This window comes from Natator depressus, chromosome 10 (assembly GCF_965152275.1).
Source record: "Natator depressus isolate rNatDep1 chromosome 10, rNatDep2.hap1, whole genome shotgun sequence".
NCBI lineage: Eukaryota > Metazoa > Chordata > Testudines > Cheloniidae > Natator > Natator depressus.
Genome location: NC_134243.1, coordinates 20,097,284 through 20,122,908, shown reverse-complemented (window position 1 = coordinate 20,122,908; position 25,625 = coordinate 20,097,284). Strand labels below are relative to the sequence as shown.

Here is a 25,625-nt window from a genome sequence, read left to right as displayed (position 1 = left end):
CATGGCCCAGCTGCAGCTGCTTCCTCAATCAGCCATCCCAGCCACAGCCCTCTCCAGGGCTGCTTTTAACCCCTTCTATTTTAGGAGCGGGGTAGCTACCCCGCTACAGGGATCAAATGCAGAAGGAAAAATAACAATGGTGGTACTTCACGCTCTGCCTACAAATGAAGCTCCACCCCCTTGAAATGTACTCACAGCATATAGTTGGGGAGATGTTCAAAATATGATCATGGGCTTGCCTCCCACTAGGTGTGGCTCAGATGCCCTATTGAACAAGCCTAAACTCCTTGGCTTGGCCACTTCTCAAAGGAGTAATACATGGTGGTACTCTATCACTTCCCATTGGTGGTGCCAAAATGAGATGTCACTCACAGGAGATTGTGCAGATCTTTATAATATGATTGTCCCTCTCCTTTCTCTATATGCTTGATTAGCTGTAACACTGACATTTAAATGATCTTCGTTGGACACCTGATTAAAATTAATTGAGACAGTTGTTACCTCCCATAGCTGTTGTTTCAAGCTCTCTGAAACTCAGGCAAACATCATTGCATCAGGACAGGTTTCAGAGTAGCAGCCATGTTAGTCTGTGTCCACAAAAAGAAAAGGAGGACTTGTGGCACCTTAGAGACTAACAAATTTATTTGAGCATAAGCTTTCGTGAGCTACAGCTCACTTCATTGGATGCTTCACAACCAAAATGGCTAGAGACTGACATTTAAAAAACTTTACTTTAAATTAAAGCTGTGATTCTGGAATGTAAGGTGCACTTTGTGGAAGATGGAGACACAACATATGCCCCTAGTTTGAGTCCCACATATTATAATCTCATTAGTTGTCCAGAGAGTCCTTAAAGGTAAAATAGGGAAATCAAGAACTAATATTTCTAAGTGTAAAAAAATTTAGGGCTACTTTGTACATTATAAAGAAGCAAAAAGGCAGAGTTTTTTTTCATTCTCACAGTTTGTAAAATATTTTGTTTACAACTGCAAATAAGAAAATACATAATTTGCACGATCATATATTGATAAGTATAAATTCCTAAGGTTATAGAGATAAACAAGGTGCTTCAGGTCTGGGAAATGTACTGCGAGTGTCACAGCTAAATACAAGATGGAACAGATTGTTTAGAATAAGTAAACACATATTTCAAGGGATCATTCAAGGTGAAGTGACCAGTTAACATCTCTCCAGTCATAGGGGGAAAAGAGAAGTAAAAAGCTGGGGGGGGTAGGGGTTAATGGGTTATAGATTGTTTTAATAAGCCATAAATCCAGTGTCTCTATTCAGTCTATGATTTTTAGTGTCTAGAAAAGTTATAAATTTAAGCTTCCAGGCTCATCTTTTGAAGGTGTTTTGGAGGTTTCCTTTGAGGATGAGGACTGAAAGGTCAGATATAGAGTGAATGTTTGTTAAAAGTGTTCACCCACAGGTTATATGGTGTTTTTGTCTTTTAGCATTTTTCTGTGTTAGTTCATTTGAGAGCATAGTGATTGCCTGGTTTCACCCTCATAATTGTTATTGGGCCATTTATTACACTGGATGAGGCTTACCACATATTGTGATAGGCATGTGTCGGACTTATGGGACTTAAAAGGTGTGTTCTGGGGGTGGCATTGATCATCGTTGGAGTGAAAATATGTCTACAGGTTTTACATCTGTTGTTCTGGCAAGGTCTGGTGCCACTTTGAGTTAGTGTGTCCTGGTCTGTGGGAAGCTTGCTTCTGATGATGAGGGGAGAGTGGTTGGGGGGTTGTTTGAAGGCCAGAAGAGGGGGTTCAGGAAAGATTTATTTCAGGCTGTGGACCCCACTGACTATGGGTTGTACTTGTTTAATGACACCCCGTATAAGTTCCAGTGTGGAGTGGTAGGTGACAACTAGAGGTTGGAGTGGGTTTTATTTCCATATTGAGGCAGGTTCTCTCAAGATATTTGGGTAGACATTCCATGATGAAATCTACTTCTCTGGTGGAATATCCTTGTTTCGTGAAAGCAGTTTTAAGAGTGTTAAGATCATGAGCATCAGGTGAATTTTCCCCTGCAGTCCCGCCCCATTCTGCCCCCACTCCACCTCTTCCCCTGAGGGCCTGCCCCCACTCACTCCTTTCTGCCCCACCTTCACCCCCACTGTGGCCCTATGACTGGAAAAGCTCCGTGCTGCTGCCACAGCCCCAGAGCCACAGTGGGGAGCAAGAGCTCCTCGAGCCCTGGGGTCGTGGTGAAGGGAGATTTTTCTGGGGTCCCCAAATTGGCCAGGGCCCCTTGGCACGGGTCCTGTGGCCCCGTGCAATAATCCACCACTGCCCACCCCCGGCAGCACGAGGTCAGGGGAGGCTTAGCCTCCCCAAGCCTACATCACGTGCCACCCGTGGTTAAGATATATATCCCAGACTTTCTCCTCAGAGCATATTCTGTGGTATCTGAGTGCCTGGCAATATATAACAAATTTCTTGGTGTGTTTGGGGTGGTTTCTGGATCTGTGTAGGTGGGTGTGCTGATCCATGGGTTTCTTGAATATAGCTGCCTGTAGTGTTCCATTATTGGAGCTGATTGTGTTGTCCACGAAGTTGATCCTAGTGTGGGAGTGTTCTAGAGATTGTTTAATTGATAGGTAGTGGTTGTTGAAGATGTGGTGGAAAATTATGAGGGTGTTTAGGTCCACTGTCCAGAGGATGAAAATATTATTGATGTATCTCACCATTGATTTAATGGTGCATTTGCCCAGAAATTCTTCCTCAAGGAGGCTTATGAAGAGATTGGCAATTTGGGGAGTCATCCTAGTACCCATAGTTGTTCCCATGGTTTGGACAAAGTGCTTGTTGTTGAATGTAAAATTGTTATGGCTGAGGATGAAACAGATGAGTTTGGGTGGATATCTGAGTATTTTCCATTGTCTTATAAATATTTGAGATAGGCAGCAATGCCATCATTGTGAAAGATGTTCGTGTACAGAGAGGTGATATCCATGGTGGTAAGTATGGTGTTCTCAGTGAGATTGTTAATTTTATGGAGTTTCTGGAAGAAGCTGGTTGTGTCCTGGAGGAAGCTGGCCCTTTGTGTGGTGAGTGGTTATATAGAGTAATATATACTATATATCTAGAAAGAGAGAGAGGTTATATAGAGTAATTTAAATACTTGCAAATTCCCTTCCATTTATTCACAAAATGTCAAAGAATATTTAATAATTTGGCCAAGGGAATTAACCACTGAGGATATGCCTAAATGGCAAAGATAAACCCGCTGTTGGCCTGTGCCAGCTGACTCAGGTTTGTGGGGCTGTTTCATCGCTGTGTAGACTTCCAAACTTGGGCTGGAGCCTGAGTTCTGGGACCCTCTCACTCTCGCAGGGTCCCAGAGCCCAGAAGTCTACACAGCAATGAAACAGCCCCAGTGGCTGGCACGGGCCAGCAGTGGATGTCTACTTGCTGCATAGACACACCCTTAGCGTGGGTACACGTTCAAAACAGGAGGGAGAATATGATGGCAAGAGAGCATATGGAATCTGGTGACATCAAGATGACCGTTTGAAAAGGAAGAGGGTTTTTTCTTGTCAAGGTTTAAATTTTGATGGATAAATTATTGAGGAATTTTCACTTAGCAAGTATGAAGGCTATGAGGGGTCTGTGAGATCAAAGCTGTGGTCTGTGTAATACAGCGTTATGTAGCATAATATTTTTCTGTGGTTCTAATGTTTTTCTGTTTTCTTAAACTGGTACAGTATACAGCACATTAAAACTTCATATTTCTATAGAGTCTGAGGCTCTCAAAGTGCTTAACAAGCCTTAATGAATTAAGCCGCAAGTTAACACAGTGAGGTTGGTAAGTAGTGTTATACTCACTTTACAGAAAGAGCCACTGATTTCTAGTGCTTCCATTATGGTTACCTAACTTGAGACACTGTAAGTATTCTCAACCTAAAGTGTTAAAAAACAAACCAACCAACCATGACATTGCCTTAAAAATCATAAAAACTTCAAAAAAATATTTTGAGTTCTTTTTATTTGCCTTCCAGGGTCTAAGCCTTTGATGTACTCGGATCGCTTTTTTTTAAGGCTTTTCTCTGCAGCCAAGAGCTACATTATGCTACCCTTTTAAAAAAAAAAAATTAAAAAGAAAGAGTCTCATGTAATCACTTGACTCCAGGAGCTGGAGCTTTAAGAAAACACACCAAATAGCATGAGACTAGCCATAAAAATCATCAGAGTTGGCTTCACTGCTTTGGTCCTAACCTTTTTTCAAAAAGAAAAGGAGTACTTGTGGCACCTTAGAGACTAACCAATTTATTTGAGCATAAGCTTTCGTGAGCTACAGCTCACTTCATCGGATGCATGCTGTGGAAACTGCAGAAGATCTTATTATATACACACAAAAAGCATGAAAAAATACCTCCTCCCACCCCACCCTCCTGCTGGTAATAGCTTATCTAAAGTGATCGCTCTCCTTACAATGTGTATGATAATCAAGTTGGGCCATTTCCAGCACAAATCCAGGTTTTCTCACCCCCCCCCCCCACAACACACACACACAAACTCACTCTCCTGCTGGTAATCAGTGATCTTCCTGATAACACCATCCTGGCCACTATGGATGCAGAAGCCCTCTACACCAACATTCCACACAAAGATGGACTACAAGCCGTCAAGAACACTATCCCCGATAATGTCACGGCTAACCTGGTGGCTGAACTTTGTGACTTTGTCCTTACCCATAACTATTTTACATTTGGGGACAATGTATACCTTCAGATCAGCGGCACTGCTATGGGTACCCGCATGGCCTCACAGTATGCCAACATTTTTATGGCTGATTTAGAACAACGCTTCCTCAGCTCTCGTCCCCTAACGCCCCTACTCTACTTGCACTATATTGATGACATCTTCATCATCTGGACCCATGGAAAAGAAGCCCTTGAGGAATTCCACCATGACTTCAACAATTTCCATCCCACCATCAACCTCAGCCTGGTCCAGTCCACACAAGAGATCCACTTTCTGGACACTACAGTGCTCATAAACGATGGTCACATAACCACCACCCTATACCGGAAACCTACTGACCGCTATTCCTACCTACATGCCTCCAGCTTTCACCCTGATCACACCACACGATCCATCGTCTACAGCCAAGCTCTGCGATACAACCGCATTTGCTCCAACCCCTCAGACAGAGACAAACACCTACAAGATCTCTATCAAGCATTCTTACAACTACAATACCCACCTGCGGAAGTGAAGAAACAGATTGATAGAGCCAGAAGAGTTCCCAGAAGTCACCTACTACAGGACAGGCCTAACAAAGAAAATAACAGAATGCCACTAGCCGTCACCTTCAGCCCCCAACTAAAACCCCTCCAACGCATTATTAAGGATCTACAACCTATCCTGAAGGATGACCCAACACTCTCACAAATCTTGGGAGACAGGCCAGTCCTTGCCTACAGACAGCCCCCCAATCTGAAGCAAATACTCACCAGCAACCACATACCACACAACAGAACCACTAACCCAGGAACCTATCCTTGCAACAAAGCCCGTTGCCAACTGTGCCCACATATCTATTCAGGGGACACCATCACAGGGCCTAATAACATCAGCCACACTATCAGAGGCTCGTTCACCTGCACATCCACCAATGTGATATATGCCATCATGTGCCAGCAATGCCCCTCTGCCATGTACATTGGTCAAACTGGACAGTCTCTACGTAAAAGAGTAAATGGACACAAATCAGATGTCAAGAATTATAACATTCATAAACCAGTCGGAGAACACTTCAATCTCTCTGGTCACGCGATTACAGACATGAAAGTCGCTATTTTACAACAAAAAAACTTCAAATCCAGACTCCAGCGAGAAACTGCTGAATTGGAATTCATTTGCAAATTGGATACAATTAACTTAGGCTTGAATAGAGACTGGGAGTGGCTTAGTCATTATGCAAGGTAGCCTATTTCCCCTTGTTTTTTCCTAAACCCCCCCCGACGTTCTTGTTAAACCCTGGATTTGTGCTGGAAATGGCCCACCTTGATTATTATACACAATGTAAGGAGAGTGGTCACTTTGGATAAGCTGTTACCAGCAGGAGAGTGAGTTTGTGTGTTGGGGGTGGGGGTGAGAAAACCTGGATTTGTGCTGGAAATGGCCCAACTTGATTATCATACACATTGTAAGGAGAGTGATCACTTTAGATAAGCTATTACCAGCAGAAGAGTGGGGTGGGAGGAGATTTTTTTTCATGCTTTTTGTGTGTATATAATAAGATCTTCTACACTTTCCACAACATGCATCCGATGAAGTGAGCTGTAGCTCACGAAAGCTTATGCTCAAATAAATTGGTTAGTCTCTAAGGTGCCACAAGTACTCCTTTTCTTTTTGCGAATACAGACTAACACGGCTGTTACTCTGAAACCTTTTTTCAGGAGCTCTGGGCCTCCACCAGTCCAGCTTAAGTCCATGGGAGACAGAGGGCTCCATATTTCCAATTTAATTGGAGCCTGCGGATGTGGACTGAAAAAGGCTTGTGTTTAGGGGACAGAGATCCCACATCCCCAGGAACACCTGTAGAATTGTGCATATGAGGTTACTTCATGTGACACACTCACCTGAACTTGGAAGGGGGGAAGTTGAGCCCCTCCAACTTGGCAGCTCTAACATAGCTCTCTATCACCACTGAAAGTCACCAGCTGCCCCCCCACCTTTCCTACTTGTGGGATAGTTATGGGAGGGGTTGTTGTTCTCGCTGGTCAAGGGGGGAGAACTACATTTCCCATCCCTCTATGCGGTGGCAAAAAAAAGTTGAACAAAGCAAATTCACACGCAGTGCCTGCTGGGATTTGGTGTTCTCCTTCAAGCATCGCTCCCGCGAACTACATTTCCCGTCTCTCTGTGGCAGGAGGGAGGGGAAAGAGGAGCAAAATCGAGATAATAGTGCGTAAAGCCCGCCGGGAAATGTGACCCAGCAGGCCAAGAGAACTACATTTCCCGTCTCTCCCAGGGGGAAGACAAATATATGCGCGCAAAGCCTAATGGGAATCGTAGTCCCTACACCTCAGCACACTCATGTTACGCAAAGGGAACCAGGGAAGAAATAACTACCAAGATGGCGGCGAATGATTCTGTCGGGAGGAGGCACAGGAACTCTGGCAGGTCACACTGCGCAGGGCGGTGGGGCACACGCGGAGTCGCTGGAGTGAGGGAGTGCTGAGTCGGTGCTGCCGCCGCCGCCTTCTCCCGTACGGCTTCGGAGCCGCAGAGGTTTGTGGGGCAGCCACAAAATGGAGGCGAACGGGAACGGCAGCGGGAGTAGCAGCGATTCGGCTCCCGACTGCTGGGACCAGGCGGACAACGAGTCGGGCAGCGGCGCCGACCCTGGGTCTGCCCCGCCGGCCGCAGAGGCCCAGGCCGAGCAGCAGGAGCTCCTCCTTGATGCGGCTTTCAGCCGCCAGCTCAACGTGAACGCCAAGCCCTTCGTGCCCAATGTCCACGCTGCCGAGTTCGTGCCGTCCTTCCTGAGAGGCGGGGCGGCGCCTGGACTACCGCCGCCCTCCCCCCCACCTGGCCTGCCGCCGCCTCCGCCCCACGGTAACCGCCGCCGGGGCCACGTTGCGGGGAGGGGGCAGTGGGCGGGGCACGTGCGCCGGATGGGGGGATGTAAACGCAGCCCCGGGGGCGAAGAGGAAATGAGGGAACGCGGCGGGAGGGCCTGGTGGTGAGTAGGGCCCTGGCACATTCAGGTAGGAGGGGCTGGGGAAGGGGGGAATAGGGGTTGGAGGGGATATTGGGGGAATCTCATTGGAGGAGGGGTGTGGAAGCCGAAGCCTTGGGGAGTAACACTTGGCTGTGGAGCCTGGAGGAAAAGATTGATGGTGGGGCTTGGGCATAATAACATTGACAGGAGGGAAGGGGAGCGCCTGGGAGGCATCACTGGAAGTAGGATGTGTGGGTGTTGCTGGGGGCCATACTGGGTGTGAGGACAACATGTAGGGTGGTTGTGTTGGAGAGACCTGGGGGCTAATACTCGTTGGGCCTGTGGGAGGGAAATGGACTGTGAGGCTGCTGAAGGGAAATTTAGGAGCAAGGGATTGGAGTCTGGGAGGAGAATTGGGGTTTGGAATCGGGAGGGGAGCTTTGAAAATGAACTTTGTAGATGGAGGAAAAGGACATCAGAGAGGTTGGTGGTACATGGGGAACTTGAGCATAATCTTGGTGTGTGTGGAGAGGAAGAGGGGCTGAGGATCACATGGCAAAATCTAGCCAGAGGAGCCTTAGGACAGCATAGAAATGTTTTTTTTGTGACTCAGGATACAGCCACAGAGGTGGGGGTGGAGTTATAGTGGAGCCGGGCAGAAGGGCACTTCGTGGCAAAGTTTAGCTACTGGAGCAATGTGCTGAACAGTTTTAGGAAGGAGACAATAGGGTACAACTTCAGAATCTGCACAAGGATGCACAGTAAAGATATCCGTATTGTCAAGAAGCAGAGATGCAAAATGGGGTAATTCAGTTTTAATTAGTATCGTGTTTCATATACTATCTATATCCCAACCTTCCTCTATATTACTTTTTTATCTTGCTTTTCATCCTGATGGGTCAAAAAGCGCCTTAGAGGTCAATATACTTTTGAGAGATTGGAGTGGATTGAGGGGGAGGGGAAACAGGTCACAGGTCTGGGCCATAGTAGACATGACATGGCTTGGAGATTGGCCCTGTATCTGCCACCAACAGTTTCAGGGAGATCATTTATGCCTTTATGAAGAGGATCATTTTAAGCATTTAATAATCTTTCCAGTGTGACACATTTGGGGAGGGGGGCTTTCTGGCAGTGCTCTACCTTAATATCTTGAATTTCTATATTGCCTTTCATTTCAAAGGATTTCACGGTATGTTGCAAATAGCATATGCATGGGATTAATGGGGTGAAATTAAACAACAGCTACTTATTAATACCTGTTCCAAATTGAAGGAGTTGCCTTCCAAATGTCAAGAATGTGGATTAATTTTACAGCAGTTTGTCATTCATAAATTCTTATTCATAGATTACAGGGTCACTCTTGTGATTTAGGATTTTGAAACTTGTTTGAATATGACATTTAAAATCTCACTATCTATTTTTGAAATCTTCCTTTATTGATATTAACACGTGAGACAGCCCTCTATTTCAGATATCAGGGTTGCAGTAATTCGTAGTCACCAATTTGTTATACAGTGTTTAATAAGCCATAGCCAGCAAGAGATCATGAGTTATTAATTATGCATGCTGACTTAGTATCTAAATGAATATCATAGTCGCCTTAATATTTAACTTCCAAATGATGATGATTGAAATCAGTAACCAATCTTTGACTTATTGGTTTGTAGAAAAGTGTGTAAAATATTCAATATCAATATTAAAAACTAATATCCTTCTGTTAAAAAATTAAGTGAAAAGCTCTATGTTCATTAAATCTGACTTAGTTTTATACCGAATACTTTCTGATATCGTAAATTTCAGAATACGTATGATGTGGGCCGCTGACAATAGGCATGACCTTGTACGATACCATTTAAAATATTCTTTGGATAAGCTTTGGACAGACTCCTTGATTCCTATTCAAAGAATCCATGCACTTTAATGTTCATAGCTAAATGTAAATTGTAAAGGTGCTGCAAATAGTTGAAGTTATATCAGAATTTGTATTATGAACCCTTGAAAAAATCTTTGAAGTTCACTCTAATATGAAACTTGGAATTCACATTTTAAAATAATTCAACAAATATTTTTACGTCTTGTACATAATCCATCTGAATCTTTTAAATTTAAACAATATGAAAAAGTTTACTTACATCATCTTCTCCTAAAGGAGAACCATCAGAGCTTTGTTCTGTACTATGAACAAGGACTCCTGGTTGTGTTAGAAATACTGTTACCAATATTTGAATAATGGCATGTGCAGTAACTTATTTTTCCCCGGTTCTTTTTATGAGGCTGGCAGTTCCTTGGTAGGTGTGGTGTAGGGTTTTTTTTTTTTTGGTAGGCTTGTTAATACTTTCCCTCACCTAGCCTCCTCCCTCATTTCCTATACTGTATGCTGCCCCTTTACTGAGCTTCCATATTTCCAGATAGAGACTAGAGGAGACTTAACGGAAAGCCAATCAGTATGGCTTCCTAGATGTGGTCAACACTTAAAATTTAGTTTGACCTAGCTATGTTGCTCAAGGGTGTGAAAAATTTACACCATTCAGTGCTGTAGTTAAGTTGACCTACCACCCAGTGTGGATATGGCTAGGTTGGGGAAGTGGATTACCTACATTGATGGAAAAACCCTCTTCTGTCCATGTAGGAATCATCTGTACTATGGCGCTACAGTGACATAGCTGCAACTATGCAGCTGTAGAGCCATAGTACATGACCTTAGTCTTTCAGAGTGGACAATTTTCACTCCTTTCTTTCCAGCTGCTGAATACACTTCCTATGTAGCAATACCATCTTTGGCTGATTTGAAGTTCCTAGTTTGTATAATAGTCATACCTTCTCAATGTTTCAAAGGTTTAAATTGGTACCTTACTCAATATTTGCTTGGGTTCTCATAATAATAAGCCATTGTCTAGTAAAAGCACTTTTGTCTATCTTGGAGCAACCTTCTTTCATTATGAGGATTTTGCAGTTCCAAACTATCTTCTTATCTCATTCCTTGAACTGGCCATCATTGCTGTGACCTTTGAGACTGGGAGTACCTAGTCACATTAAGTAATTGATGACCAAGATATTGGTGGAACCAAGATGGTTCTCGTGTGGTTCTATTTTACCCCATTAAGTTGCAGTCTCCTACTTACATGAACATCTGTGACACTTCTGGCCAGGAGGTGGAGTTTGCCCTGGAAATCGGTCAGTACAGCTCATTATTAGCAAATGGTGCTGAATAGGTTGTTTGAGCAACACCTTCTGGCTTTTCCCATTTCCTCAGGCACTTACGTGTTCTGCAGCAGTCAGCACCTGCCAGCTTGTGGAACAATTTTATTCACGTTTTTTATCTGTATTATTATTTATTATTTGCATTTCAGTAAAATGTTAAAGCCCTAGTGGTGGGCTAGGACCACATTGTGCTGGGCACAGTGCAAACACAGAATAAACAGATGATCTCTGCTGCACTTACAATCTTACGATTGTAAGCTCTAGCTTACAATCTAAGTGTGATGTTCTGGAGGGGTATTAATGGTTATTGTGCCAGGCTTTTAGAGAGAAAATTAAAGGGTTAGATGCAGTGGTGAGCTGGAGCCGGTTCACTAGAACCGGTTGTTAAATTTAAAATTCCCCACGAGGAACAACCAGTTCTAAAAGGGCTTCTAAATTTAGCTGGCCAAAAGTGGCCCCTTAGGCGCTGACTCCATGGGTGTTCCAGGGCTGGAGCAACCAAGGGGAAAATTTGGTGGGTGCAGAGTACCCACCCCCAGCTCACCTCCGCTCCGCCTCTTCCCCTGAATGCGCTGCCTCGCTCTGCTTCTCCGCCACGCCCCCCACTTCCTGCGAATCAGCTGTTGGCACAGGAAGCTGGGGCAGGCTGAGAAGCAGGTGGCAGCTTCGCACTCAGGCCCAGGGAGGCGGAGGTGAGCTGGGGCGAGGGGCGTGAGGAGGGCCGCCCACGCTGCAGCAGGTAACCCGGAAGGGAGGGGGCGCGCGCAGGGGGACTGCTCCTCACCCCAGCTCACCTCCACCGCCCTCAGCCTGAGTGTGAAGCCGCCGCCTGCTTCTCAGCCCTCCCAGGCTTCCTGCCAAACAGCTGATTCGCAGGAAGCTGGTGGGGGGCATGGAGAAGCAGAGCAGGGTGGCGCGTTCAGGGGAGGAGGCGGAGGTGAGGTGAGCTGGGGTCGGGCGCGGGGCAGGGAGCTGCCAGTGGGTGCTCTGCACCCACCAAATTTTCCCTGTGGGTGCTCCAGCCCCAGAGCACCCACAGAGTCGGTGTCTAAGGCGCCACTTTTGATGTGATCAGTGGGGGGAGCGGCCGCTCCCCCGCCCCTAGGAGCCAGAGGGACCTGCCGGATGTTTCCTGGGAGCTGCCCCAGGTAAGCACTGCTGGGACTCCCCACCTCGCCCCCCGGGAGGTCCCTCTGGCTCTTAGGGGTGGAGTGGGCACCCACTATTGTGGCCCACAAGACCTTCCTGCCTGGTTCTGGGGGCAGACAGGGGAGGGGGGTGGATGGGGTAGGGGTCCTGGGGGGGGGGGGGGGAGGTAGATGGGGTAGGGGTCCTGGGGGGGGGGGGATCAAGGAACGCGGGGGTTGGATGGGGCAGGAGTCCCAGGGGGCGGGGTGGGCAATGACCCCCTCGTGGGGTGAGGAGGGAACCAGTTAAGATTTTGGCAGCTCATCACTGGTTAGATGTCAATTAAAATGAGTTAAGTGGCCTAAAATTTAGGTTCTTGTAACACTCCTTCATAAAACCACAACATATTCAGTCTCTTCAGGAGGAGAGTCCGACTCAAAAGGATGGTGCAGGTCAGGAACAAGGTACATTAGCAGAACTGAAACGAGAAAATTGCACAGAACTGACCACACTACACTGGTCACATCCTCACGTTCCAAACTAGTCACATTGAAATAAGATGCTATTGGGCTGTTAGGAATACAATCCTGTCCTGATAATGCCTATCGCCTCCAGAGAAAGGGAAGTGCCTAGAAGATGTAAAAGGAAACTTAGTTCGATAGCATCCTGTCTGGCAAGAACTCACTTATCAATAGCTGGGATGTGAAATCCTCATTTCTGTGGTGTTCTATTACTGTAGTCCCCATTTCCCTATTGTTTGTCTGTATAATCTCTGTCTGGTTCTGTGATTGTTTCAGTCTGCTGTATAATTAATTTTGCTGGGTGTAAACTAATTAAGGTGGTGGGATATAATTGGTTAAATAACCATGTTACAATGTGTTAGGATTATTGGTTCCTTTCATAAATAATAAATTTACTTATATTTTTAAAATGTATTTAATAGAGTAGAATGGTAGTTTTTGTTTAAATAGCCATTTGAGTGTTTAATCATCTTTCACAGAAGATATTTAGGAAAGCCAATTCTAAAAATTCTTTTTTTTAATCCAGGAAAAATTCTGGTTTTAGTGGCATACTTGCACTGTTATGCCTTTGTTTTGTATATGATTTTCTGCTGTTTGCAATTGAGTCCACTAAGAAGAGTGTCTCCCTATAATTTTTATTTCCTCACTTTCCTTTGTTACTTTTAATGTGACTAGAATTTTTGTTTGTCATAAATACAATAACATGCCTGACTTTGGAAGCAAAATCACCTTCAGATGATACATAAAATGGCATTTTACTTAGTTTCTTTGGCCAAACTGTCATTTTTCTCCTTTAAGAATTATTCCAAATGCAATATCTAGCTTTTAATGAGGTCTTGGTTTTATCCAGTTCAACTAATAGTTTGAGTAAGGTACAAGAAGGTTGACTTACCCAAAGTCATACTTCATGAGGTTCCACCTGGAATTTTAGCTGAGAACCTTTCTCTGTTTTCATCTAAGATTGAATGCCATCCTACACTGTCTTTCACTAAATGTTCAAGTATATTATAGACAAGCTATGCTTTTGGGAAAACTTATTTTATGTAGCCATCTCTAAAGTGTTAAGCTGAACTAAATTAATTTGAGCTGAAAGTACATCTTAAAACTACAGTTTATGGTGTATGGGCGTCAGAACAATTCTGTCCACAAGTAATCACTATTTCTAATCTCACCATTCTATAGCATATATTTAATTCTCATCATGCTTTATTGCTTTTCCTAAATACATATAAAAGTGATTTTCTGGGCTCATGCTTTGTTCCTTACTTTTGTATCTTTAGAGGATTTGAGATGTTTATGCTTTAAGGAGTGAGGAAGCAGTTAAAAGAAAATGCTTTATCTAGGACAGTGGTTTTCAATGTGGGTCCACAGACTGTCTGTTTTCCAGAGGTCTCCGTACCTCCATTTGAATTTTTTTTTTTTTTTAGGGATCTGCAAACTAAAAAAGGTTGAAAACCACTGATCTAGGATGTGTTCCTTAGGGTTAAAACTGTTGTTTGGCAATCTTATCAGACAAATGGGTATGGAAACAAAAGTCATGTATTTTGCAACTAGAGAACAGAAGTGAGTTAGACTCTTGTCTTGAGTAATTTTTTTTTTTATTGTAGTACTCTATAAAACCTAATTGGTGTAGTCATGATGTTTGTTGTGTGTGTATTGTATTTTTGACTCACTTTAAAATGGCTTTTAAAGATTGCTGTGGTTGTGGTATGTAAAATTTAGGAGAATTTTACATACAAAGGTGATGAGAACAAAAACTGGAGGGCAAAAGTTGTAGAGGAAGCCAAGATGTTGAGTTACTTTAAGTGGCACTAACATTTTTTTCAATGGCTTTTGGTTGCTTCAAGCAAATTTCTGAATGTGTTTAGCAAGGACTCAACAAAAAGGTTAAACAGTACTGTTTTGCAGACCATGGTTGAAAACAGTCAAGGGTCAAACACCCTTTAGGTGGGTTGGTTCTCTACATACCTTTGCTGTCATTTCAACACTCTTTGGAGATGGTTATCTAGGAGCAGCTGGAGACCTTCAGTTTCAAACACTAAACTCTCTTCTCTCAAAAAGAAAAGGAGTACTTGTGGCACCTTAGAGACTAACCAATTTATTTGAGCATAAGCTTTCGTGAGCTACACTCGCTGTAGATCACGAAAGCTTACGCTCAAATAAATTGGTTAGTCTCTAAGGTGCCACAAGTACTCCTTTTCTTTTTGCGAATACAGACTAACACGGCTGTTACCCTGAAACATCTCTTCTCTCAGTCAAGGGAACTTCCATCTTTCTGGTTTCCCTAACCTGTCAACTCTAATTGTCTTGTGTGGGTTGCCCTCCCTCAGCCAGCTAGCCCTTAGGTCACCCATGACCCGCTCTCAACCAGACATTAAATAACATGTTTTGTCTTCTGTCAAAGCCCACCATTTTGGAAATAAGGTGGTAAATTATGTGTTGTATCACTTTCTCAAAAATAGTTTAGTCTGGCACGTGTCTTGTTTTCTCGAGCTTTGTATAACTTATGTGAACATTAGGCCATCTGCTCTTTAAACATCTTTCCAAAATCATATGCATAGTGACCACCAGTCTTTGTTCAATTTAGCTCCCACTCTGCACCTTTGCAGATTAACACCTCTGCATTTTAGACAAATTATGAGTTTGCCCGAGGCCAACAGTTCAGTACTCAGATCAAAATTATATAGTGGCTTAGTTTATATACAGTTCATTAATGTGTATATTTATAATATTCACATATTAGCTGTCTTTCACAGACAGAATTGATTCCACAAACTTTAATGTACTTCATGTACATGTTTTCAGCATCACTGAGGTCTTATTGATTGGTCACATGGAGGCAAATCTGTATCATATTACTTGTGAACAGTTCATCTCTTTGTGCAGAGTATAAAAATGTTAAATTAGCACAAAATGGAATCTTGAATCCGGTGATAACCTGACTTCATCTAGATAGCAGCAAGTCCAAGTCTATGTTGATTGACATTAGGCGAGCATTTTCAAACTTGGATACTTAATGGGACCCTGTCAACTTGAAGTTCAGTTTTAAAAAACAGTCAGAAGTGATTTTGGGTACTTTCTTAATCCCCCTTGCACATTTGGGGTTTTACATTTTCATTTTCCTAGTTTTAAGGTTTTTTGGGGTTTTTTTTTCTCCCTAGTTTGTTGTGTTTAAATATCAATACAAACAAAAGAAGAAGCTTACAGGGCAAAATAATGAAACTCACTGTAAACAAAGTTTTGCCAAATACAAGAAGTTAAAATGAAGAGGTTTTTTTCCTCTAATCTAATTTTATGGTAATGTTGCCTATTACTTATAACAATATTAGGTTAAAAGAGAGTGAGTTTAACTTGTCTGCAATAATCTCTTGCTGCTTTATAGATATGTTGTGACAAGAAGTTTTTAAGTAGGCCTTTATGCCTACATCAAAATGTAGTTGCTCAAGTTTTAGTAATTCTTAGAATATAATTTGAAGTTAGACAGTGTCTCCATACTCTGGTACCCCAGTTAGCTGTGTAAAGCAAGGAGTTAAGTACAATGTAGTATTGGCAAATAAATGTAGATCATATTATATTCTTTGTAATAGCTTGGACATTAGAACTAACTTTGTGAGTGTCAGTGTTAAGATACTCAGTTTGATTCTATTTTAAGTGCCATGGAATGTTAAATCTGTCTCATAATCCCTCTGGGATATGAGATGTTTTATTTGAAGGTTGGAATTGTAACCCTGAACTGTCTTAATACTGAGCTTGATTCCTTGATCTTCTGTCTCAAAGGCAAGAGTGCTACCAATTGAGCCTTGATTTTTGATTTTAAGGGAAGTGATCTCTGGGGGTGTATGGGGTATTCTTTGAGGATCCACAGGCTTTCATAAGGCCTAGTTGTGTAGTAACATGTAGGTTTTAGTGAAACAGGTAAGATACTTCACTACAAGAAATGGGGGTCTTGCCACATACTAGTTAATGCAAGGTAACTAACATGAGGTAAAAGCCTAGTGAGGACAAGGCAGTTTGTAGTTTTCCCACATGTTGGCAGGTAAAAGTTAATGGGGGAGTGGGGGAGCCTATGGTTTTTACCTCAACCTGCCAACTCACATTAAAACAACTGCTTGATTTTTTTTCATTGGGATTTTGCCTCCTGTTTGTTATCACACGTAAAGAACATGTTTCTTTTCCTAGGGAAGACAAGGCCTGAAGTTTTGAGGTAGAGAGCAAGACTTTCAAAAAGTCATTTAGGGCCCAAGTGTAAGTGATATTTTTACAAACTGCTTTATTCACCTGAAGTGAATTTCAGAAACTCTCTTGGAAAATGTTTTTCTTTCTTTATAATTTTAAATATTGTTCATGTGAAATATTTTGAACAGCTCTTGTGCTTACTGTCCTTAACTAGATAATACTGCTTATATTAACTGAGTCTCTTACTATTTTTACTGTTGGCTGTGATTCTCCTGCTTTTATACTTTTAAGTCAGATCGTTAATTTAATTTCCTTTTTCAAGGAAGGGTAAACATTTGTAATAATTGTATGAGAACAGCTGAAACCATATGGTTATTTTGTAAATATGGTACACAAATCAGATATTCAAATCACAAGCATAGAGCAATGATGAAGTCCTAAGGTTACTCGGTTTATAGTCAGTATGGGCATCTTGCATTTCTTCATCCTCCAGTATTTCAAGAATTGCTATGAAGAAGTTTATGGTGTTTGTGCTGCTGTTGGAGCAGCAGAGGGAAAGTGACCAAGAACAGGTCAGATTTTCTCCATCAGTTATATGCTGTGTGCAAAGGCTGCACAGATGTAGGATGAGAATCTACAGAGGCCATGAAAGGGGTGGGGGGATAAGAAATGAGTATGACTCAAGCAAACAGAGAGGAGATGGACAAAAGTAAGATAGTTGTACCAGTAGCCTAGTGACATCAACTTTAGGACCAAAATCAGTCTCTTGCTCTTTGGGCCAGAAGGAAATAGGAGTACTGTGGAATTGGGCTCTCATTTATTGGATGAAGTGAAAAATTCATTGATTCCTTCCCCCTATCTGTTGAAGAGGAAGTTTTGGGCTATTTATTGAACCACGTCAAGCCCTTCTGAACCAAAGGAAGGGTTGCTATCATGCAGGGCATTTAAAGTGGCAGATGTAAATAAAATAAAGGGAAAGAATAGGAATTCCAGAACCACCTCATAAAAGAGAGGAGCAGTTCAAAAGAGGTGGAGCATGAAATATAGTCAAGAACAAAATTGACTTTGTAGTTAGAAGCTTAACAGTCACTGAGCAGTTTTCAGCTATATTTATTTCTTGTATCCCAGCTTACACTGACTCTACTAGCAGTTGTATTCCTATATTTTAGCCACTATTTCTCCTCTCTCTCTCTTCCCCCCCCCCCCCCGCCCGTCTCCACAAGCTGTATCTTTTCTGGACATAAAAATCTAACTTCATTTTAATTTAAATATCAATCCAAATCAGCTTTCTGAAACTTACCTTGCTAGTACTCTAAACTGCTAATGCTATCAACTTGCTGACTTACCCTCATCGTTCTCCACAAGAACAAAATAATAAGTTCGTACTTCAGAAAGTGGAGCATAACTTGTTTTTAGAACCCTACCTCTCTTCTCCCTTCAGTATTCCAAGGTCTTGGGGCTATTGTACAACAGAAATATATAGAAGCACAAAATAGAATATAAATAATAAGCAACTGATCTATGTCAGCTATGGTAGAATAATGTGGATTATATAGGCCACATGGTGCATTCTTGCAAAGTTATTTGGGACACTAGAATAGCACTTTAAAACACTAGGATGCATGATCCATTTTGTTGTAATGCAGTTTTATACAGGCTAAATCTGAGCACACTTACTCTTCGGCAGAGTCACAGCTCGCTCTAGAAACTGAGCTCTTACCTAATGCAAACGGTGACTGCAATACACTATATCCTTTCCTTTCTGATTGTCCACCCTTAAAGATCCCGTGTCTGTTCTTGGAAAGATCAAGTGGTGATAAAACTATCCTGAACAATGTTCCAGATCTCGAACATCTAGGAAGACTGTACGGTCTGTTTAGCTATTGCTGCCACATTCCACAGTCACTATAATACCAATGTTTAATGCCTACTGTAACGTGCTTTGAGAATGGGTGGGGGAGAATGTGAAAGATGATACATAATACCAAATTCTGTTACGTTAAACTATGTGTAATTGCAAAATTTTGCAGTGTTTGGTGATCTTCTGTAACACCTGGTGTGAATTAAGATTGACATTCTGATAAAATTGGATTTCCTGCTAAGCTGATGACACCTTTATTGTAAAGATTCTTACCAGAATGACTGCCACAAATAATGAAGAGCTAGAATTTTCAGGCAGAATTTAGAAGTGTGGATAAAAATTTCATATTGTTCACTTAGGTCTGCTGTATATGATAGCGGATGTAACACATGATCTACTAAAGACTGCTTTAGTAAACTCTCTTGTAAAAAGTGTAAACCCTTAATAGTATGTTGTCTAGACACTTCATATGGCTTGTGGAAAACTTAAGGAAGTATGAGAAACCATAGGTATTTGCTAGAGTATTGTCGGAGAAAACAGAAGACCACAAGATACAAGAAATATCATTTAAGACCTTCCCCATTACCTCCTTTGCGTCACTTTACCTTCAGTGGTGCTATGTTCTTGTGACCTTCTCTCCAGCTGATGAAGTCTGGACTTAGTGAATTAACCTGAATTAACCAGCTGAATTAACCTGCCCTGAACATATCTCCCAAGTTGGTCAGTATAGGCTTTCAACTTTTTTCATACCCTAACCCCACATTGAGTCATTCAGACAGTCTGCCTCAGCTAGGCCTAGGAATTGTTTGGAGCTCATCAGAGGAGACGCCATTTTCCAGGGTCTTTTTGTAAAGTGTAACATTGACCATTATGAATTCCTTGAGTTACCCTGTTACCTTTTTAGGTGTCTGTCTTAAAGGATTTTTTTTCTTCAGTAGACCTCTTCATTTTTACACAGAGCACATAGTGAAAGTCTGTCAAACTCTTCTCCTCAATCAGATATTGCTTTCCTATATGTTTGGCACCAACCTCCTAGTACCATAATCTTCCAGGGTAGGTAGAATGTTCATTTCTAAAAAATGAGGAGCTGTTTTCTGAAAGGTGTTTACATCGCAAAGTCAATATGCACAAACCTTTTCTTTTTTCTTTGTAGGGTAGGTCATTTTTAGCTTCCTTTATTCCTAATTATATCTTCTACCATATTACATTTTTCTGGTGTTCACATTTTTTTTATGTATTTGCAGATGTTTGTGTTATCCCTTTCCTGCTCTAGTGGAGCTATACATATTAAAATATTTCAGTTTTTTACTGCAAGACAGTTCCTCCAGTTTGTCATCTTCTCCTTAGTACTGAGGTGCCCAGAACTGATTGTCTAGCTGCAGTCATACTAGAATGTATATATCCACCACCTAGCTCTGTGAAATACTTCTGTGGATGCAGCTCAGAGTAGCACTAGCTCTTTTCCTGTTGCAATATTATATTGTACTTTCAAATCTAATTTGACTGATACTACTGTGGCAAGGTATGTCCTTTGCCACCTCAGCGTTTCTCCCTCAGACAGTGGGGGCCCGGAGTGAATCAGTCTTACTCCAGAGGTTTTTAATTCTTCTGTCTGATTTATTTATTCAATATTTACAAGGTGAGCCTCAGGGTAGACACAAGTAGCTCTCTTAAGCAAAACAAAAACTCTCAACACACAAAAGGAGATACCCTGCCCACTCTCCGGGGTTTTGCCTTATGCTGGTTTCTGGTTGCCGGTTATTTCCCCTACAGGGAGGATAGCAGCCTTCCTCCCAAGAGAAGCCTTTTCTCCATTTTGCCACTAACCCTGTTGTAGTTTTTCTCATCCCTCCTCCCTGTATCTCAACAGAAGAGGGGTGTTTAAAGGTCACTGTTAGCCTTTAATTGACTCAGGTGTCTCTGAGAGGAAAGGGCCTTCATCATTTTAAGGCCTTCAGCCACTCTCTTATAGCTGTCAGATCTGACTTTGTCACATTACCTTAATAGAAGTTCATAATAGCAGCAGTGCTGCTCCTACTAGGTCAACCCACATTCCGTACTTCTTTGTGTGCTACTTCCCATTTCCAATATCTCAATTCTCTGTGGAGGAGTCGCTTTCTTCTTGTTTTCCTCAAATCCATTGTGCTTATGGGTTTAGAAACCGTAGTGCAGAGCTTCAGCAAGCTTGCTTTTGATCCAGTCCTATGATGGGAGAAGCTGAACAGAAAATGGCTTTTCCTATCCTGCAAAAAGTTTTGAGATTTCAAACATGTTCCTGTTCTGCATACTGATGAAAGCAGAGACCTTTTGAATTGGTTGCAGGAAAAAATTAGACACCTACCCCAGAATAACCAATAGCCTCATGGTAATAGGTCATCAGAATAACCAATAGGGTGCTCATCTTTGATGTGACAGAGAAGGGACTTTGAATCTGGGTCTCCCACATCCCAAGTTAGTGCCCTAACCATTGGGATATTGGCTCTTCTGGGGTATCACTCTAACAGTTTTGGTTTAGATGAATTGGTGTTTTTTCTATGAAAAATGTTCTGTCCGATTACCAACTTGCTCAAATGATGTGTGCTGCTGTGCATGTGGTTTATAGGAGAGGAAAAACAAACAAACCGCTTTGATCTACTTATCATAGTGTTTCTATTTCAAGGCAAGTGAAAGTACAATAAACATTGGATAGATTTTTCATTTGCAGGCAAGAGACCATGTGGAAAACTTCAGACCTAAAGGTGAATGTCTTGAAAAATCACAAGCATGTGCAAATGAAATTGTAATGGAAATGATTTTTCAGCCTTGACTACAGAGAATGCATTATTAAGTTGCCAGCTGAAATTTGGGAAGTGATGTAATCTAGAAAAAGGGGTTTGGAGTTGGACTTAGTCTAGTTCCAGCTATGCCACTTACTGTTCAGTGTTGGGTGAATAAGGCAATTTTTGTTTCTTGGATTCCCATCTGTAAAATGGGAGTCTTAACCACTTTTATAAAAAATACTCAGATCATCAATTCAGATGAGTTGTACTATAAGTAAGGCTGTGAGTCTGTCATGGAAGTCACGGATTCTGTGACTTTCCAGGACTTCTGCAGTGGCCAGTGTGACTGGCCTGGGGGCCTCTTGGGCAGCCCCTGGGCCAGCCGCACTGACCGCTGCTGGGACAATCTTGGGCCATTGCACCTCTCCCACCCCAGCAGCAGCAGGAGTTTAGGTGTGGGAGGGGGCTCAGGGCTAAGACAGGGAGTTGGGGTGCAGGAGGGGGTGAGGGCTCTGGTTGGTGCTTACCTCGGGGCAGGGGGGTTAGGGGGTTCCCTGGAAGCAGCAACATGTTCCTAGGCGGAGGTGCAGCCAGGCGGCTCTGCGCACTGCATCCACCTACAGGCACCGCCCCCACAGCTCCCATTGGCTGTGGTTCCCGGCCAATGGGAGCTGTGGAGCAGGTGCTCAGGGTGAGGGCAGTGCACAGAGCCCCCCAGTCATGCCTCCACCTAGGGGCTGCACGGACATGCCGGCCGCTTCTGGGAGCCACACAGAGCCAATTAGGGAGCCTACCAGCCCTGTTAGGCCCTCCCAGCACGACCCATGTCCCTACCCTTCCTGCAAGTCTTATAGTCCTAGTATTCTGCCAGATTCTCCTGCACTGCTCCAGTCTATGACAGCCTGCAATGAACACATGGCTGAGAGTCCAGTTTCTCTTCATTGCTCTCTGTGATGCTTTGAGAAAAATTTTCAGGTCTTTTGTGAATATAGCTCAGATAACTAAAGTAGTATAGGAGACTGGGCTCCATGCTAAGTATGGAGGGAGGGGGGGTGACAACACAGCCAAGTAAAGGATATGGGATTGGTAAGGGACTAGCCAAACATAAAGGAACAATGTGGATGGAGATGCTGTTGCTCATGTCGTTTCACAGAGGCCATTGAAGTCTGTTTTACCCCAAAATTAAACTTATTAAATCCCCCAGAACACTTATAGAACACTTTGTACTCACATATAAAAATGTTCCAAAGAGTCAAATGGTCTAGTAACTGGTTGGAATGAGCTATTTGAGTAGGTGTAATTAGTTACAACTCAACGTGACCAGTTTACTGCATTACTGCAGACCAGTTGGAACAGTACAAGAAATGTTTGGTTGAACTTGACTCCAGGTCACTGATGGCCCTGTGAAATCTTCCAGAACGTATTTCTTCTTGGAACTGTACTGAGGTTTATAGGATAGAGGGTATTGTAACTAAAATGGCTTAAGATGCCAAAGTGAATATTAAGGAAAATATTTTAAATCAGTTCAACATGTGTGGATGCAATAAATTATTATGCTTAATCTGGTCCAATTACAAATGGTTCAACTCTTTAATATGTAAAAAACATTAGAGAGAAGCTTTGATATTAGGGAGGATCTTATAATTTATTAGGCTTAAAAATTTACCAGTCACTTGTTTTTATTACTTACTATGTTTGGTAATTTATGGCAGATCTTTGCTTAAACAAGGGCTCACTTGTTCCCTACCTCATTTCAATTTCCTATTTGATCTTGCAGTGAAGCTATTAAACATCCAGATACTGTGGTGATGGGCACTATAGAAATTCTACAAGATGAATAACTTTTCTATACAATAGAAAGACCTCACAAACAAAAGATTACTTCATTGCAGATAGTGAAGTTACATTTCAATGTATTAAACACCCAAATATCTAAAATAGCTAGAATACACACAAAGAATGGTGAAGTAAAATGCGCATGTACAGCAATTGCTTCCCCTACATTTACTTTGGAGTCTCTCCGATCAGGGGTTCTCAAACTGGGGGTCAGGACCCCTCAGGGGGTCATGAGGTTATTACATGGGGGGTCGCAAGCTGTCAGCCTCCACCCCAAACCCCACTTCGCCTCCAGCATTTATAGTGGTGTTAAATATATAAACAAGCGTTCTTAATTTATAAGGGGGTCACACTCAGAGGCTTGCTATGTGAAAGGGGTCACCAGTACAATAGTTTGAGAACCATTATCTTAGATGCAGGGGGCATAGGGGGACATCCTCCTCAAACTGTCATATGTGACATAGTTCTTAAAATACAATATACCAGCTTTAGTATTCTTTCATACTAGAAGGTTGTATTTAGTGTCCTCTTGCAGGGAGGAGGGAGTATTTTTATTAGATATGGCTTTATTTGTTGCCGTGATAAATTTGATAGCACTCTGGTCTTTATGGGATAATCTTGAAATTAGTAACATCTGATTCTTGTTTTAAAACATTTTTTTGTTTCAGGAGCACCTGCAGAGTCTTCTCAAGAGGAGCAAACAACATCTTGTGAAGGTACTGGGTTTTCATGTTTGAAAATCTGTTGTAGCACCAATAAATGTGATAAAGAAAAATAGATATTTTTAGTAATTGCAGTATTAAAGTGTTCATGGTGGTATTCCAAAGTTGTTTGTTTGATATTGCTGGCTTCACATTAAGCAAATGTACATAATGCCTCAATTTTTTGTTTAGGTTCAAATGTTGCTGTTAGTATGGAAGTCTCAGAACCTGTTGGTAAGACATGGCCATTAACAGTTTCTAATATCACTTGGGTTGATTTATTATTAGCTAAATTGAAGGCTGCCTTAATTGGGCCTTTGCAGTTTGGTTGGTACAAAACTCTCAGTATCACTGCTGTGTGCCTGAATCAGAAAAGAGACTTAATGGGACACTAAAATGCCACTGCAGTAAATTTTGTGGTGGCAGGTGTAGTGGGATTATTTGAACACTGAATAAGAATATGCTGCATTTTCTCCACTTCCTTTCTTCAATACAGTCACTACTTCAAATTATAAAATAGTCTCAATATTTCATGCCATGGCATGCTCCCTTTTGAGTAAGCGAAACAAGTCATAACGTGTTGAGTGTAAAGATGGCATATTTTTCCTGAATTTGTATGCAGCGTTCCCTTTTCCTGCTAAAATTGTGGTAGTCTTCAGTGCAATTTTCAGTACAAATATTAGTCTGTCGTTGACCATTATGCTATTCTAAGTCTGTTTGGGTTTTCTTTTTCCCCATAAAAATGCTGCTTTGTTAAAATAGAAGTCTCTTCAATCCCTGAGAGTCATAATTTTCTGATGTCAGCAGACAAGCTTGCTTGAATGCTAGCAGTAATATCCATTTCAAACGAAGCAGAGAGTACCTGCTTTGCATAGTAGGACATCCATAAACTGAATATCTGAGGAGCAGAAAAGTTGCATCTTGACTTTAAAAAAAAAAAAAATTTAATTAGTTATTGCTGGAGTAAAAATATTGACTAGCTTTTCTGAGTTACATTCTTAATTTATTTGAATGTACTTCATTTCATTCTAGTAGAAAATGGAGAGACAGAAATGTCCCCTGAAGAATCATGGGATCACAAAGAAGAAACATGTGAAGCAGAGCTGGGAGGTGGCCCGTCAGCAGATGCAGGGCATACTGAGGAGAGTGCCCAGGAAATGATGGAGGAAGAGGAGGAAATACCAACACCTAAATCTGTAGTAGCACCACCAGGTGCTCCTAAAAAAGAACATGTAAATGTAGTATTCATTGGGCATGTAGGTAAGTTACAGATAAACAACTGCAGGACAAGGGATAGAGATTTCTGATAACACAATGATGAGTTATTGTATAACTCTGCCCTTTAATGAATCGAAATTGTGACTTTCGCTCTCCCTTTGTAGGTTAACAGGTTACTAGAATTGGCAGAATAATTTTTAAATAAGGTTGACGACAAATATTAGTAATATTTCTTTGGAATCTAATAAACTAGGCTATTATGTACAATTTTGGCTGAAGATTTGAATCCTTGGGGCAGAGGCTTTACTTGCCTAGAATAATTAGGTTGCATGAATAACCCCATCATAGATGAATGATTATTAATAGCTTTTTCAGTATCATATTCTGATGCTACTTAATATAAAAGTTGATATCTGAAATACCGTTTTCTTTCTTTTACAAAAATGCTGCTGCTGTTCAATTTTATGACATTCTTTAGAATGATCCTGGATGGCCTCTCTCTCGCCCACTGCATAGCAGGTGCTGTATATGTAGAGCA

The 25,625-nt window shown here is 42.1% G+C and overlaps 1 protein-coding gene across 6 annotated transcripts in view; it reads left to right on the top strand.

Moving 5' to 3' along the window:
- Positions 1-7,139: 7,139 nt before the first annotated feature.
- Positions 7,140-25,625, top strand: part of GSPT1 (G1 to S phase transition 1) — a 36,818-nt gene continuing 18,332 nt past the window's right edge. The window contains exons 1-4 of one of the 6 annotated variants that reach the window (XM_074965414.1): positions 7,142-7,580; positions 23,837-23,884; positions 24,062-24,103; positions 24,905-25,129. In XM_074965414.1, coding sequence (XP_074821515.1) covers positions 7,274-7,580; positions 23,837-23,884; positions 24,062-24,103; positions 24,905-25,129 — 622 coding nt within the window. In that variant the 5' untranslated portion in view covers positions 7,142-7,273. Of the gene's footprint in view, positions 7,581-7,644; positions 7,733-23,836; positions 23,885-24,061; positions 24,104-24,901; positions 25,130-25,625 lie in introns of those variants that run through there. The other 5 variants (XM_074965413.1, XM_074965419.1, XM_074965418.1 and 2 more) reach the window with 5 other exon arrangements.